We start from the raw sequence: 18,156 nt of genomic DNA, 5'->3' as shown, positions 1-18,156 counted from the left end.
AACTGCAGAGGTGATCAAATACCACCAAAAGAAAGCTCTATTTGTAAGAAAAAAAGGACATCAATTTTATTTGGGTACAGCGCAGCACGACCGCGCAATTGTCATTTAAAGTAATGCAGTGCCGTATCGCAAAAAATGGCCTGGTCATTAAGGGGGTAAAACCTTCAGGGGCTGAAATGGTTAAGGGACCAAAGGGGAAGGAGCCCTAAGGGTGGAAATCTTACCACCATTGTAAGGGGAACCTTCTTCCCACTGACCCCAAATGTACTAATTTTAGCAGGGGATCCCTGAGACCTAAAAACTATTGTACGTGTATCACTGGGTCATAAGGGTGAAAAATGGCTGCTCCAAAGATTGCTAGGGGTTGCTTGAGCTTGAGCTGTGACTGACTGACCCCCCCCCCCCCAATTAATTAATGTTAGCAGGGGTTCCTTGAGACCTAAGAATTATTTCAAGGGTTCCTCTGGGGTAAGAAGGATGAGAAGGGCTGCGTTAGAGGATGTGTTATTCATTTCACCAATAAGATGTCTGCTCAGACATTCCCAACTGAACAAAAGCTAAAATCTGATTGGTTGATGTGTTTTCTATATAGTCATATGTATACATTTCTTATAACTGCTGCATTCACCTAGATTACATTTTTTGCTGATTTAGGAAGTATTATAAGTTCATACTGACCCGAAATTTTGAGGCGTTGAACTCTAAAGGTGGAGGAAACCAGGTGTCCTTGCTGAATATCATGATGGACTTGAAGAAATGCTGCAATCACCCTTACCTTTTCCCTGTAGCTGCTGTGGTAAGAGGCTTCAAATCCCATTTATATTTTTATTTCATTTATTTATTGCAGGTACTTGTATAGCGCTGTCAGTTTATGCAGCGCTTTATATATAGGCTCCGTTTACACTTGTGTGAGTTGTCATGTAACTTTGAACACTAAAAGTGGTTCTAAAGGATCAAGGTTTTTTACCTTCATGTATTCTATGCATGAAGGTAAAAAACCTTCTTTGTGCAGCAAAGAATACTTGCCTGAGCCTCATCGTGATCCAGCAATGTGCACGAGAGTCTTAGCTCCTCGGAGACTCCTAACTCCTCATTGAGGCAGCAGCGGGGGCCATTGTCTCCCGCTCGCAACCAACGAGCCAATGAGAAGAGGGGGGGGCAGGGCCAAGCCATGGCTCTGTGTGTGAATAGCCACATAGAGCAGGGGCTTGGAAATGCACCTGCTTTAATGCCCCCGCAGCAAGCTGCTTGCTCTGGGGCAGGGGGGAGGGGCCTGGAGTGCCAGCAGGGGACCTGAGAAGAGGATTGGGGCTGCTCTGTAAAAAAAAAAAAACACTAAACAGAGCATGTCTAATTTGTTTTTTATTTTTTATTTTTCTAAAACACCAAGCCTTTAACCGCTTACCGACCAGCCGCCATCGATATACAGCGGCAGGTTCCCACGAATCGCCGTACCTGTACTCATCCATGTATTAAGACATGGATGAGGGAGTTTGGGGTGGAGGAACTTGACTGGCCTGCACAGAGTCCTGACCTCAACCCAATAGAACACCTTTGGTATGAATTAGAGCAGAGACTGTGAGCCAGGACTTCTTGACCAATATCCGTGCCTGACCTCGCAAATACGCTTTTAGAAGAATGGTCAAACATTCCCATAGACACACTCCTAAACCTTGTGGACGGCATTCCCAGAAGAGTTGAAGCTGTTATAGCTGTAAAGGGTGGGCCAACTCAATATTGAACCCTACGGACTAAGACTGGGATGCCATTAAAGTTCATGTGTGTGTAAAGGCAGGCGTCCCAATACTTTAGATAATATAGTATGCGTGATTCTGCACAGAAGGGCCGCCCTGTAGCAGTAAATCTGCTATAGGGCCGTCCAGGACTGGTTAAAAAGAAAAAAAAAATGTAGGTTTGCAGTTGCTTGAAAGCAGAGTCTAGGCAGGTATAGTAAAACTTTGGGGGCCAGTTCACACCATAGAATGTGTTCCAGATGCTTTTTTGCATGCGCGTTGACGCATTTTTTATGTGTTTTTGATGCAGTCCAGAGCATTTTTTCCCTCTCTTTTTTTCTTAACCTTAAATAAGAACATGTGTGTTCCAATGCATTCCGGTGCGTTTTTTATGCGTTTTACAGCGTTCCAGTACAGTCCAGTGTAGGAAAAATGCAGCATGTTCTACTTTCTTTTTTCTGGAACTGGAACACACTGGAACTGCAAGCACTGCTGTGAACTATGCCATTGAAAACCATGTAACCTACTTTTCATGCATTTTTTTGATGCAGAAAAAAAAAAACATACTGGACTGCATGTGGTGTGAACTGACCCGAATTCCAGTCTTAAGACGAAATATCCTCCGATTTTTCTCTCTCATTCTCAGCGGTCATAACCGTTTTTAGTTGACAGTGCATAATGCTCACGAAATTTCTCGTCTGATTTTTATTTTTTTTTTGAGACGTTTGTTCCTAGACTTCCGGGTCATCAGCAACTTCAGAACATGCGCGGTCTTTCGTATCCGATTTTTCGCGGACGTACTGCATACACATTAAACGAAAATTGGTCGAGCCGGGGGGCGGCCGATAAAAATTTTGGTGTTTGTCCCTCTGTTTTTTTTTTCGTTGAAAATGTCAGCATTGGCTGCTGAAAGTTGTGCACAAAAATCGTACGATTTTACCTTGGACGGGAATTTTCGGCAGATTTTCTACTAGTTTGTGCCCCACTTTACATTCATAAAAATCTCTAAGGGCTCAATCACACTTTCACACAGTTTCCTGCCACCCAATGCTCTCTGTTCAGCTGCAGAGGCAGCAGCCTGCAGTGTACACGTGCTTGGGGACCCACGGAAGGAATTATGGCCCCTGTCCAAGTGAAAAGGGCCGCTGTGCAAGCGCCTCGCAATCCCGCCCAATGCCCCTCCTCACCGCCTGTCAAATGCGTCTGAGGAGCAATCCGAATGCAGATCACTCTTCAGACACCAAAGCACATGTGGACAAGCCCTAAGTGTTTCTTTTTGTTTTTTATTTTCATTACATACCCTGTTTCCCCCGAAAATAAGACCTACTGTGATTTTCCAGGGTGGTTGTAATATAAACCCTACCCCGAAAATAAGCCCTAGTTTTAAAGTGGTTGTAAAATCCTATAATCCCCTCTATTACAGTATTATATAATGTACAATGTGTGTGTGTTTCTGTAATATTATTGTGCCAAATACCTTTGTTTCTCCTTCTCTTCTCCCGGCTGTCACCGAGGGATCTCGGCCCATCCCTCTGCAATGCTCAGAGTGGGGAAGAGAGCTCCGGCGGGTCACGTAAGTGCCCAGCGGCGCTGTACCAAAGGTATTTAGAACAATCATATTACAGAAACACACACATTGTACATTATATAATACTGTAATAGAATGGATTATAGGATTTTACAACCACTTTAACTCATAATGCTAAATGCTTGTGACTCCTGAGCTGACAGGCAGGGAGGGAGAGAGAAGACGGGGGGCACAGGAACTGGCAATTATACAATACATGATAAGACCTACCCTGAAAATAAGCCCCACTGTGTCTTTTGTTGCCAAAATTAATATAAGACCCGGTCTTATTTTCGGGGAAACACGGTGGAAGTAACATCCCTTCCTAAACCAGATGACAACCTCTTATAATCCTCTACACAGAAGTAGTCAGGATGAGGGACAGAAGTCTAATCACAGGATGAGGCAGGTCCTGGCCCAGTTGCAGTGCAATCTGTAGAGAGGTCCGGGACCTGGTTGTGCTGTCTGGCCGGGGTGTCCGACTCACAAGACTGAACAGAATTATAAACCTTATTGGCAGATAAAGCAGTTTACCGATCTGAGTTTCTGCTGTGTATTTAGCTGTGTGCCCGGTGTTCCACTTTAAATGAAAAGCAAATCGTGAAACAATTCATGACCCTCTTCCGCATTTCTCATTTCTTAACACAGGAGGCGCCGGTGTTGCCAAACGGGTCTTATGATGGAAGCTCTTTAGTGAAATCCTCTGGGAAGTTGATGCTGCTACAGAAAATGCTGAAGAAGCTGAAAGATGGAGGACACCGAGTCCTCATATTTTCTCAGGTACCTGGAAGTGTTTGAATGTTTACAAAACAGCTGAAGATAAGGAGAGTTAGTTCCATGTAGCAAAAAATATTAGCAGAATGATAAATGATATATATATATATATATATATATATATATCTATATATATAAATATATATATATATATAGATATATACTGTATATAATAATTATATATATATATATATATATATATATATATATATAAAGATATATATAGATATATATATATAATATTTATCATTCTGCTAATATTTTTATTTTTTGCAAGTGAATTGATTTAGGTTTGCAGCACTTTCACATTGTTTTGTACCAAATTTTACCCTGCAGATGTTGGAACACATTTAGGTGATAGCAGCAGCTCTAACAGTTATCAATTTTGGTTTATTTAAGGTAGCGCACAATTATATTAGCTTAACTAGTTCCATGTAGCACTGCCCCCGTAAGGGCCTCTGGATTTTTGGATCTTCCCTTACATGCACAGCAAATTTTTCATCACTCAATCAGACTTCAAGAACCGGTCCCAAGTGTTTTGTTTTTGGTTTTAATTAGGGGATGAAGTAAGATTGGTAAAGGAAAACATGGGATGCTCAGAACTGTAGCTTGAATGCAAACTAAGAACTTGATACAGGCGGTCCCCGGGTTACAAACAAGATGGGGTCTGTAGGTTTGTTCTTAAGTCAAATGTGTTTGTAAGTTGGAACAGGTAAATTTTTTAAGTTTAGCTCCAGACAAAATAAGAATTTTTAAGTTTTTTGGATAGCATAGTGCAGGGTTAACACCCCTGTAACATTTGTTTTGCTGCCTGTACCCCTCTTCAGAAGATTTCACCCCACTTTCTGTCCCTATGACAATTGGATTTTGAACTAGTCAGGATGGAGGGAAGGATGAATGCAGCAATGTACAGAGACATCCTTGATGAAAACCTGCTCCAGAGGGCTCTGGACCTCAGACTGGGGTGAAGGTTCATCTTCCAACAGGACAACGACCCTAAGCACACAGCCAAGATAACTAAAGGCCCGTACACACGTACCGATCGTCGTCATACAAACGTCGGTGGACGAAAGATCTGCCGATTGTACGCTTGTTAGTATGGTGCCTCCGACAGCTGTCTGCGCACATTCTGCGGACAAGAGTCTTTCTTGCAAACATAAAAATTTTTGTATGCCGACACCAGAACGGACGATTGTTCGCCAGTCAGTACAGAAATCAGCCGACAGACCGCAGATTTGCAAGACTGGGCATGCTCAGAAAAGAAAAAACACAGGGAAAGTTAACCATTACATGACATCACTTCTGCAGTCAGCTGAAGTCGGCGGACAAAATTCTTGTGCTGTCTTTGCACTTTTCAACAGACATCGACATCCCGGGGAGAAAAGACGAACGTTTGTATGATGACGATCGGTACGTGTGTACGGGGCTTTAGAAGTGAATGTCCTTGAGTGGCCCAGCCAGAGCCCAGACTTGAACCCGATTGAACATCTCTGGAGAGATCTGAAAATGGCTGTACACCGACGCTCCCCCATCCAACCTGATGGAGCCTGAGAGGTCCTGCAAAGAAGAATGGAAGAAACTGCCCAAAAATAGGAGTGCCAAGCTTGTAGCATCATACTCAGAAATACTGGAGGCTGTAATTGGTGCCAAAGGAGCTTCACCAAAGTACTGAGCAAAGGGTGTGAATACTTATGTACATGGGATTTTTTTCATTTTTTATTTTTAATAAATTTGCAAAGATTTCAAACAAACTTCTTTCACGTCATTATGGGGGATTGTTTGTAGAATTTTGAGGAAAATAATTAATTGAATCCATTTTGGAATAAGGCTGTAACATAACAAAATGTAAAAAAAGTGAAGCGCTGTGAATACTTTTCGGGTGCTCTGTACATTATTAAAACTTTCCTTCATTGCCAGTATTGCAATAGACACGCATAAACATGCATACAGACACGTAAACACACATACTGTATACGTGTGAAAAATATAATGTGTTTAGTCCCGCGCTACACTACACATATACCTGTAAGTTACTGCACTCAAATGTAAAATTCTCTTTTTGTTTAATGGCTCTTTACTCATCGCTCTATTACTATTATTTATATTTATTATTATTATTTATTATCTATTTACGCAGCAGTGTGTATAGTTCATAGACAACAGTGCATCTATATCCAGAGCAGTAAAAATAGTAGCGTTTTTTACTCCTGTGTGCAAAAGGCCTTACAGTGCAAACCATTACTCCCGTTTCTAAACAAGGATAAAATAAAATACGTATCTGCCAAATACTAACATGTACAATTGTACAGAAATGTTGCAGTGTATTGTATAATTAAAAATACAATCACCTTGTTTTTGTGTTTTAAGATGACAAAAATGCTGGATTTACTTGAAGATTTCCTGGAGTACGAAGGCTACAAGTACGAGCGGATAGATGGCGGGATCACGGGAGGGCTGCGCCAAGAGGCAATTGACAGGTTTAATGGTACTACTGTGCTAATCACATAGAACCTCCACCATTATCTTATTACTGTCATTTGAAGCCAATGACTTAACAGTTGTAAGAAGCTGGAATGCCTGAAGATGCCAAGCTTTTATAAATACCAACAGATGTAGTAATGACAATAGTTTTAAAGTAGAACTGTGGCAAATAAATATGATTTTTATAGGGAACCTTTGTCAGCTTGTAGGCAGGTGCAGTCTACTTTCTCCACTGTAGGGAAAAGACAGGCGCCACTCTAAGTGCAGTAGGAAGGTTTAATGAAGCATGTCAATATACACCAATATACTCACAATTGAGCAAGTATGTAGGGCAACATATTGTATGTAATCATGTCCGTCCGTAAGAAGAGTTCGTCAGGATGTCTCCGGCAGTCTCTAGTACTCCGCTGCATCCGATGGATATCGGCACTTCCTGGTGACTGGGACGCAGGGGTAGCATCTGGCGGCACTTCCTGGTCCTGACGTCATAGCGTGATGACATGATAGCGTGATGACGTGTAGCGTGATGACGTAAGCGACACGTTTACGGAGCATGCGCTCCTTCCTAAGGCCTCTCTACAGTGGTCCCGCAGCTGGAGAGGAAGTTGAGAGGAACACAGTCCCTCTATGGTTTCTTGAGTAACTGGGGGAACACCCATTTGGATACTGCCATCCTTTGTAACTTGAGCAGCCATTTTGGGTCAGCCAAAGCCTATTTCAAGGGTAACTCCACTTTCGTAAAAAAAAAAAAAAAATAGCAAATAAAGAAAAAATAATATAGCATATACCAGGGATTCTCAAACTATGGCCCTGCAGTTGTTTAGGAACTACAATTCCCATCATGCCTAGTCATGTATGTGAATGTCAGAGTTTTACAATGCCTCATGGGATGTGTAGTTTCACAACAGCTGCAGGGCCGTAGTTTGGGAATCCCTGGCGTTATACAATTGGGACACAAGTCATATTGTAATCGAATATATTTTTTAAAATTACCTTTCCTTTTCATTCTGCAGCTGCTGTAATTTTATGAAAATGCAATATGGCCCCTGGAGGTGTTCTGTACACGGAATGTATACTGACCACACCCCCAGAAACATAATTTCCTGCTTGTGTGATTGGCTCACCAAATTTCTCAGAAGTCTGCCTGAGATACAAGTCAGATTTCTGGCATCCCCTGCAACAAATATATCATTTTTGGTGAGATACTCCCAATAGGAACACGTCTAAAGGGATGCAGGCCCAGCAGATTTCCTCATTAGTGCTCTGCAGGTGCACAGCTGATAGATAATTATGAAACCACTCCCATTAGACCCACTCAGCACAGAGGAACAAACAATGATTTCTTTAGAATAACAAAAGGTAGAAATCTGCAACAAAGGTTGTTATAATCCCTGCAATGTACAGAGATCACCCAGAAGGGAATGTTTTTTTCTCAATAAAAGAGTTACACTTTAGGCCCTGACTCCCAGGCTTGGTGCGCATTTTGCGAGTTGGAAGAGAAGGCACAGGCACCCTGTCTGTTCGGGACAGTAACAGCATTAGGGAGAGGTTCCTGACCAGGAGGGAAAGTGTAGGGTGGTATTGTGACTGGGCACTAGACGGCCAAGCGGCATTTTGTTTCCTGTCAACAGACGCTGTCAGTCCATCTGGAATCTGCTCCTTCCACTTGCTGAAAACTGAGTGTACCCGGCTGGGTAGCCTTCCCATCGGGTCTGTTGTTAACGGTTACTGCGTTGCTTCAGTACAAGTCTACTTTTGCACCTGCCTGTGTGAATTATTGCCAACGCATCACACTGCACCCCACCTATGAGCTTTTTATTGCCAGACAAGATATTAACCACTTCAGCTCCGGAATGGTTTTACCCCCTTAATGACTAGGCCATTTTTTTGCTATTCGGCGTTGCATTATTATAACTAACAATTACACAGTCGTGCGACGATGTACCCAAATACAATTGATGTGTTTTTTTTTTTTTTTTTCCCACAAATTAAGCTTTCTTTTGGTGGTATTTGATCACCTGTGCGATTTTTAGATTTTGCTCTATAAACAAAAAAAGAGCAACAATTTTGAAAAAAAAAAACAATATTTTTACTTTCTGCTATAAAAACATTCCCAATAAAAAAATGTAAAAAATCTAATTTTTTTATCAGTTTAGGCCAATTTGTATTCTGCTACATATTTTTGGTAAAATAAAATCCCATAAAGCGTATTTTAATTGGGTTTCGCATAATGTATAGTGTTTACAAACTATGGGATAGATTTTTGGACCTTTTTTTTTTTTTTTTTTCCATTAGTAATGGCGGTGATCAGCGATTTTTACTGCGACATTGCAGCGGACAAATCTGACACTAAGTGGCACTTTTTGGGGACCATTGACATTAATACAGTAATCAGTGCTAAATGTGTGCTGTTACTGTATAAATGACACTGGAAGGGAAAGTGGGTTAATACTGGGGGAGATCAAGGGGTTAAGTGTAAGCCTAATTGTGCTTGCTAACTGTGGCAGGGGAAGCTCTGTGACAGGCACACAGAGATTGGTGTTTCAGCTTGTCTGAGACACACAATCTCACTGTGCCTGTCTGACAGAAGAGCCGCCTACTTTGTTTACATAGGTAGGTGACTCTCCTGATAGTTTCCCCGAAGATCACAGGAGGCCGGCGGCGATCGAGCCCGCTCCTCCCCATGGTCTGGCTCCCGATGTGTCTAATCACAGCGGGAGCGCGGCTCCGGCGGCACGCACGCGCGCTGAGACCACGTGCGCCTAATCACGTAGATGTACGTGATTATGCGCAGCCAAGCCGCCCTGCCACAGTAAATCTGCGTGGGGCGGTCGGCAGGTGGTTAAAGTGTAACTAAAGGCAATTTTTTTTTTTTTTTTTATTTTAGATAGCGTGCAGAGGGATAAGAACATCTGCCAGGTTTTTTTTTTTTTTTCAATTGCTGTGTGTATCCACCCTCTTTGTCCTGTTTACATGTATTAATGAAAGTGAAAATAAAGGAAAAATCCCAAAATTTTGGGTTGTTCCCACAGTAGGAACAGTGGGGGTATCTTCCGAATTTTGGACACAGGGAGAGGGCAAGCATAAAGGTGTTGGAGGGGATACCTGGGAAATAGAAAGCGACCTGACTTCACTATCCGGATTTAGCCAAATAATTGTTGGTATTTAGAGGAGAATTTAAATTTGTTCCAATGGTACCATTTTTTTCTTTTGATCAGAGATCCTCCATCTCTTGAATATCGTTCACTCTGGCAAAGCATTGTCTCAGCGTTGGTGGGGATGTACTCCTCCAGGAACTAGGAATACATGCTTTTGCTGCATTCACCATCTGGAGCAGCATGGGTTTCTTATATTTTATACAAGACACGAGGGGGTTAAATGGAGGAGTACTGCCGCCGGGTTACCAGCTAAAAAAGCTTGGCGGATGATTTCCAGAACTGGGCGCCAAAAAGATTGCAGTGTTGGACACTCTCAGAATACGTGTAACAGAGGTCCTCCGTGAGTGCCACACCTCCAACAGATATCACTCTGTCGGGTTAAAGCACTGACTTTACCATCGAGTAACTATCTTGTAAGATATTTCTTTATACCTGCAACTTATCAAGGCCTGGTGTGCAAAATCTCAGGACCCGCTTCCTGATTGGCCAGGAGGAAAATCTGTGTCACAATAGCGAATTTCCATTCGCTATTGTCACACAACTTGGTGGGCTCAGGGTGCAGTGCTCTGGCTCTAATCACGTGCTTCAAAAAAAAAAAAAAAACCCCATTGGAATCCATTCATCCGGCTTCCTGCATGTAGATTATGGGGCCGGACGCATGAATGGGGGGGGCAGCGCCACCTGCGCCCCCAATGGATGGGCCACCACTGGCCTATGTGCCTACATAACTCTCAGTAGTAGGACACAAACTTTATGAGTTCATCTACCTAACGGTTCGCAGTTGTGGCCCGTGTCATCAACTGTTACTGTTTTACAGCTTCTGGAAACTGTATACTTCTTTATGAAACCCCCTGTAGTTCATAACCCTTCCCTTTGACCCCGGGTTACAGCTTACACAATAGTAATTCTTTGTAGTTGTAGTGATAATTGTAGTTCTTATTATTGCAGATGAAAATTAATATAAACCTCTTGTGTACATTTGTGTTTATAACTCTTTCTTCCTTCCTTAGCTCCAGGAGCTCAGCAGTTCTGTTTCTTACTGTCCACCAGAGCTGGAGGTCTCGGGATCAACTTGGCCACTGCTGACACTGTCATTATCTACGACTCTGACTGGAACCCACATAATGACATTCAGGTCAGCGCTTTCCCACATTTTTATGTGCTGGGATCTGGGCTTTTCTCTACTAGACTAAGGGATGAAAGGTAGACAGGAGAGAAAGGGTACACAGGCAGGTCAATTCGGGTTCAGTAGGAAGTTTAAGCGTGATTGTGAAAGTTATTGTGGAACTTTTAAACAAGGACAGGATAGAGTAAATGACCACTTTATAAAACACATATGACCTTGGGTATTGGCTTCTGTTTCCTGTGCTATCACCCTAATGCAGGGGTGTCCAAACTTTCTAAACAAAGGGCTGGTGTATTGTCTTTCATAATTTAGGGTGGGTCAGACTGTGGACAGTGTGAGTGGGAAATTTTCTGGTAACAGTGGGAGTAAACATTGCCACATTTGATATTAGGGGGAGGAATAGTGCACCATCATTGGCTTTATAGGGGGAATAGTGTCCCATTATTGGTGTCAGTGGGAGAAATTGTGCCCCATTGTTTATGTCAGATGACAGAATTGTGTCTCCTATCAGTGGGAAAAATAGTGCCCCAGGGGTCGGATAAGGCAAGCAAAGGCCCGCCGTTTGGAGACCACTAACCGGTATTCACCAGAGCTCTTGATGGTGGAGATGGGTTTTGCTGCATGTTAGTACCAGGTCACAGTCCTCAGAATTACCCTACCAGGAGGTGAGCAACCTGGGGTCCAATACCAGATATAAGCAGGTAGGGATCAAGCAGAAGTGTAGTCAGTAAACAAGCCAAAGGTAGGTAACAAGTGGCTGCAGGTTAGTATTGAGTGGAAGCATAGTCAAGGAACAAGCCAAAGTTCAGTAACAAGTGATAGTGAACAACAGCAGGGGTGACAATAGCGAGATATTGGCTGGAGAGAGCACATTACTCTGGCAAACAGGAAGTGCAAAGGCATGGCTTACATAAGAAGCTCATGAGAGGAGCAAAGGGCTCAAGGTTCACCAGAAACAAGGTTCAAGGCAAGAGAAAAGAATATGTAGGAATAAATCCTAGAACAATGTTGGACTTTAAAGCAGAGGTCCATCCAAAAGGGGAAGCTCCGCTTAAAGTACTCCTCCTCTCTTCCCCTGCCGCATGTCATTATTTTTTTGGGGGGGAGGGGGTACCTAGTTTTGGCAGGTACCCACTCCTACTTCCGCTCGGATTGCCTAGGCAATTAGAGTGGAAGTTCTCCTCTCCCCCTCCCTCCCTCCCTGCAATCTCTCTGCAGTCTTCAGGGACATGTCACAGGTCTCAGAAGACTGCTGGACCATTCAGGAGGCTACTTGTGCATGCGCGGTGGCCACCCAGCTGTGAAGCCGCAAGCTGTCACAGCTGGGTGCCCACGGTTGAGAGGCCGGGGAGAGAAAACGGAGAGAAGGGACTGTTCGGGTGAGCACTTCACTGGATCCTGGGACAGGTGAGTGTGTGTTTATTAACTTCTTGTAGCTGCTGACTTTTAATAAATGCAAAAAGGACTGGAGCTCCTCTTTAATGGCACTGGCATGAGACAAGATCCTTATGTATGAAAAATGTATATTATAAACATTTGTGCATATACAATAATTTAAATTGTGGTCACCAGTGCTCCATACATGGGCCTGGTACAAGGTATACCCCAAATGGACCAAAAAATAGTCACTTTTTAAAAGTAGCTTAACCACTTCAGCTCTTTACCCCCTTCATGATCAGGCCACTTTGTGCGATACGGCACTGCATTACTTTAACTGTCAATTACGTGGTCGTGCGATGCTGTACCCATTTAAAATTGATGTCCTTTTTTTCCCACAAGTAGAACTTTCTTTTGTTGGTATTTGATCACCTGTGCGATTTTTATTTTTGGCGCTATAAACAAAAAAAGAGCGACAATTTTGAAAAAAAAAAAAAACAATATTTTTTACTTTCTGCTTTAAATCATATCCAGTAAAAAATCAAATGTCTTCATAATTTTAGTCCAATATGTATTCTGCGACATATTTTTGGTTAAAAAATCCCAATAAGCGTATATTGATTGGTTTGCACAAAAGTTAAAGCGTCTACAAACTATGGGATAGATTTATGGAATTATTATTTTTTATTTTTTTCTACTAATGGCGGCGATCAGCGACTTAGAGCGGGATTGCCATATTGCGGTGGACAAATTGGGCACTAACTGACACTTTTTTGGGGACCAGTGATCAATGCTAAAAATATGCCCTGTCGCTGTTCTAGTGACACTGACTGGGAAAGGGTTAAAGTGGTTGTAAAGGCAGAAGGTGCATTCTATGCATTAAGATAAAAAGCCTTCTGTGTGTAGCAGCTCCCCACAACTCCCCCTAATACTTACCTGAGCCCATCTCGATCCAGTGATGTGAACAGCCATCCAGAACTCTCTCTCCTGATTGGCTGAGACACAGCAGCACCGCCATTTACTCCTGCTGCTGTCAACCAAAGTCAGTTAGCCAATGAGGAGATAGAGGGTGGGGCCAAACCATGGCTCCATGTCTGAATGAACACGGGAAGCTGCGGCTTGGCACGGGTGCCCCCATAGAAAACTGCTTGCTGGTGGGGGGGCACTCAACAGGAGGGAGGGGCCAGGAGAGCCAAAGAGGGACCCGAGAAGAGGAGGATCTGGGCTTTTCTGTGCAAAACCAACTGCAGAGAGGAGGCAAATATACCATATTTATGTTTAACAAAAAAAAAAAAAGACTTTAGTATCACTTCAATAAATATCTTTACATTGCCCTCTTCTCACGTCTTCTTCACAGGCTTTTAGCCGAGCACACCGTATCGGGCAGAATAAAAAGGTAATGATCTACCGCTTTGTGACACGGGCGTCCGTAGAGGAGAGAATCACCCAGGTAGCCAAGAGGAAAATGATGCTCACTCACCTTGTGGTACGTCCGGGGCTCGGCTCCAAATCTGGCTCCATGACGAAGCAAGAACTAGATGATATTTTAAAATTTGGAACTGAAGAGTTGTTTAAAGACGATGTTGAAGGTAAGTAGAGCGCTCCTTGGCTCTTTCCAGTGAGGCATTTGAGCTTAAAATGGTTAAAGTCACTACTTACAAATTCTGGGATCACCTGTGTTACAGAAAGATATACTGTGCAGTATCTGTGTTTTCCAAATTATGCAGCAAAATACCTTATATTACAGCGCCGCTGTGGGATCACATGACCTCCCGGCGCTCTCCTTCCCCGAGCTGAGGACTACAGTGAGAGGGGCTGAGATTCCACATTGACGTTAGCTGGGAGGAGAGGAGGAGAGTGGCTGGAGGTCACGTGAGCTCCCAGCGGCGCTGTAATAGAAGGTATTTTGCTGCATAATTTCTAATACACAGATACTGCACAGCATATCTTTCTGTACCAGAGGGGATTCCAGGATTTTTTATTAGTGATTTTACAGCCCCACAGTGGGTGTGGGGTGGGGTGGCGGAGTAGAAGTCTCACACACAGACTCCTGGGCTGAAATACAGGGGGGGAGGGGGGAGAGCAGCCGGATGACAGGGATACAGGAACATGGCAGGATCCACCAGGTATATTACAGCATTGAGATGGGCAAATAACACCGCTTAATCACTATGCTGTATATCCTGCTTCAAAGGAAAATGATCATTTTTTTTAGGGTTACAACCACTTTAAAAAGTAAGGGCTTTTTCACATGTGCTTCTTCTCTTTGAAGATTGATCCACATTTAGATCATTCTTCATAGAGCATTTGACAGGCAGTGAGGAGCCATTATATTGTTTCCTTGCTGCCTGTTTTAACCCCCTAAATGCCAGACTACCGCATGCATTGCACACTTTGCGGGGAGCTTGGCGATCGGCCCTATTCACTTGAATGGCTTGTGTTCAGCAAGTTGAAAGCAACAGGGGTGTGGTGGTGGACACAAAGCAAAACATCACATGCCACAGCATGTGGACACTCCTGGCCACTGCCTCTGCAACTAAAGAGGGGGCGGGGGCTGAAAATGTGGCTCAACCGTTGGTGTTTTACTGCCCATCAACCACTAGTGGGAATGAGCCCTGAGGCAGAAAGTGTTTTATGTAAAATGCAGTTCCAGATAACAACCAATCAAAGATCCCTTGGCAGGCAACAGCTACAACTACCCACAAACATCAGACTGGCTTTTAATGTGACCCAAGAGATCCCACTGGGCAGCAATCCTCTTATGTCTTGTGGCAGTGGTGTATTTTGGTTTTGTGCTGCCCTAGTCAAAACCACCCCCCCACCCATCTAAATTTGTCCCACCCCTTCCTGTTAAGATCCACTCCTTCCTCTTTAGGCTCCACCTCTTCCTCTCTTTACATTAAAGGGGATAATGTGGGGTCTCTGGTGGCTATATGGGGTCTCTGGTGGACAGTGTGGGTCTCTGGTGGCTATGTGGGGTCTCTGGTTGCTATGCTGAGTCTCTGGTGGCTATGTGGGGTCTCTGGTCGACTGTGCAGACTCTTAAGTGCGGACTCTCAAGTGGCTATGCGGGGTCTCTGGTGGCTTTGTGGTGTCTCTGGTGGCTATGTTGGGTCTCTGGTGGCTATGTTGGATCTCTGGTGGCTATGCAGGGTCTCTGGTGGCTATGTGGGGTCTCTGGTGGCTATGTTGGGTCTCTGGTGGCTATGTTGGGTCTCTGGTGGCTATGTTGGGTCTCTGGTGGCTATGCGGGGTCTCTGGTGGCTATGCGGGGTCTCTGGTGACCGTGTGGGCTCTCTGGTGGCTATGCGGGGTCTCTGGTGACCGTGCGGAGTCTCTGGTGACCGTTTGGGCTCTCTGGTGGCTATGTTGGGTCTCTGGGGGCTATGTTGGGACTCTGGTGGCTATGCGGGGTCTCTGGTGGCTATGCGGGGTCTCTGGTGACCGTGTGGGCTCTCTGGTGGCTATGCGGGGTCTCTGGCTATGTGGGGTCTCTGGTGGCTATGCGGGGGTCTCTGGTGGCCGTGCGGAGTCTCTGGTGACCGTTTGGGCTCTCTGGTGGCTATGCGGGGTTTCTGGTGGCTATGTAGGATCTATGGTGGCTATGTGGGTTCTCTGGTTGCTATGCTGAGTCTCTGGTGGCTATGTGGGGTCTCTGGTTGCTATGCTGAGTCTCTGGTGGCTATGTGGGGTCTCTGGTCGACTACAGACTCTTAAGTGCGGACTCTCAAGTGGCTATGCGGGGACTCTGGTTGCTATGTGGGATCTCTGGTGGCTATGTTGGGTCTCTGGTGGCTATGTTGGGTCTCTGGTGGCTATGCGGGGTCTCTGGTGGCCGTGTGGGCTCTCTGGTGGCTATGCAGGGTTCCTGGTGGTTATGTAGGGTCTCTGGTGGCCATGTGGGGTCTCTGGTGCCTGTGTAGGGTCTCTCTTTGATGTGTGGGATATCTCGTGGCTTTGAGGGGTCTCTGGTGGCTATGTGGGATCTCAGGTGGCTGTGCGGGATCTTTCATTGCTGTGTGGGGTCTCCCGTTGCTTTGTGGGGTCTCTGGTGGCTGTGTGGGATCTCAGGTGACTCTGCGGGATCTCTCATTGCTGTGTGGGGTCTCCCGTTGCTTTGTGGGGTCTCCGGTGGCTATGTGGGATCTCTGGTGGCTATGCTGGGTCTATGGTAAAGCCTGGGGTAGTAACATGTAGTCTCTGGTATTACTGGTGTGTGTCAGTCAGGCATCTCAGATAGGAGATTAATACAAGTGTCACCTCTACACCCCTCAGGTGACAATAAGGATGTTGAAGACAGCAGTGTCATCCACTACGATGATGGCGCCATCTCAAAACTCCTGGACCGGAACCAAGACGCTACAGAGGATACCGAAATCCAGAACATGAACGAGTACCTGAGCTCTTTCAAAGTGGCTCAATATGTTGTGCGGGAGGAGGACGGAGTGGTAAAATGTTCTTTGTTTATACCCGTACAACTGTTCTTTGAAGGAGAACTCCGCTAAATACCATCTGTCTAAAACCGCCACATCACAGAGAAGGAGATAACGATTTTACCGCTTTCCTTGTGATGAAGAATATTGGCTTTGAGGTCTTCCTGTGTTCTCTATAATTGATGGAATGATACTTTTGTTTGTTTTCTGCACTAATGTTCACCTCTAGAAAGGTTGGAGAGAAATCACGTAGAGGAGTTCTAGAAATTGCATCCTGGCGCCTGGGCTTTTGTCAGCCAATTTGCTGTTGACGCCAGGCGTCTCTGCATTTGTGGGTAAGAGCGCGCATGCCCACCTAGCTGTGGTCTTACTGGCTGCCTTACATGCCAATCACCGGGTCCCGGCCAATGACTCATGGCCGGGACTTGCCGATTGTCAGAGTGATTGACAGAAGAGGGATATGTGTTGTAAACAACACAGATCTCTCTGCTGCTAGCAGGGATGTGACGGTTTTTGTCTCCCTGCAAAGAAGGGAGACAAAAACTGGCACACTCCTTAGTAAAACAGTACACAGTGCGGTTACATTACTCTCCCTAGGCACATAGTCAACCCCTTCCTACCCAGTGTCATTAGTACAGTGATAGTGACCCAAGAAGAGGAGGATCGGGACTGCTCTGTGCAAAACCGTTGTAGGTAATTATGATATGTTTGTTTTTTTTAAATCCTTTACAATCACTTTCTTTCTTCCTTATCAACTTGACTCCCAGATGATTTACCCCCCTTCATAACCAGGTTATTTTTTGTGATACGGCGCTGCCTTAACTGATAATTGCACAGTCATGTAGCTCTGTACCCAAATAACATTTTTGTCCTTTTTTTCCCCACAAACAGTTATTTCTTTTGGTGGTATTTGATCACCTCTGCAGGTTTTATTTTTTGTGCTATAAACAAAAAAAAAAAGGGCAACAAACTTAATTTTTTTTTTTCAAATACCTTTTTATTAAAGTTTTTTTAGTTTTACAGAAAACAACATACAAAAAAAAAAAAAATACTAATAAAATAATACAAAAAAACAGTAAATGTATCCTCACATATTTTTGATGTTATCATACCATTCCAGAATAAATACAAAGCAAAATCTGACATTTAGACATCCCTAGATTATTGGGTTCAGCAAAAAATTAGATGCCAAGCCAAATGCTATTGTTTTGACTATGCATTGTTATAGTGAGGAAAATTCCTGGTACTTTAACAAACCTAACAAAGAAAAAAAGAGAAAATATTTTTTTTTACTTTCTGCTATAAAACATACCCAATAAAAAATATTTAAAAATCAAATTTCTTCATAAATTTAAGGCCAATATGTATTTTGCTACATATTTTTAGTAAAAAAAAAAAGAAAATCCCAATAAGCGTACAATTGATTGGCTTCCACAAAAGTTATAACTTCTACAAACTATGGGATATATAATGGAATTTTTATTTATTTTATTTTTGTACTAGTAAT

The 18,156-nt window shown here is 43.8% G+C and overlaps 1 protein-coding gene across 9 annotated transcripts in view; it reads left to right on the top strand.

The window, feature by feature from the left end:
* CHD5 (chromodomain helicase DNA binding protein 5) overlaps window positions 1–18,156 on the top strand; it is a 409,378-nt gene that overhangs the window by 307,976 nt on the left and 83,246 nt on the right. For all 9 annotated transcript variants that reach the window (XM_082273263.1, XM_082273262.1, XM_082273261.1 and 6 more), the window contains exons 19-24: window positions 655–796; window positions 3,949–4,080; window positions 6,442–6,559; window positions 10,724–10,848; window positions 13,574–13,805; window positions 16,492–16,664. In XM_082273263.1, coding sequence (XP_082129389.1) covers window positions 655–796; window positions 3,949–4,080; window positions 6,442–6,559; window positions 10,724–10,848; window positions 13,574–13,805; window positions 16,492–16,664 — 922 coding nt within the window. The remainder of the gene's footprint in view (window positions 1–654; window positions 797–3,948; window positions 4,081–6,441; window positions 6,560–10,723; window positions 10,849–13,573; window positions 13,806–16,491; window positions 16,665–18,156) is intronic.

The sequence above is a fragment of the Pelophylax lessonae genome, assembly GCF_965119305.1.
Source record: "Pelophylax lessonae genome assembly, chromosome: 12".
Lineage (NCBI taxonomy): Eukaryota > Metazoa > Chordata > Amphibia > Anura > Ranidae > Pelophylax > Pelophylax lessonae.
Note: the sequence above shows the minus strand (reverse complement) of the source record. Positions and strands in the feature narration are given on the sequence as shown.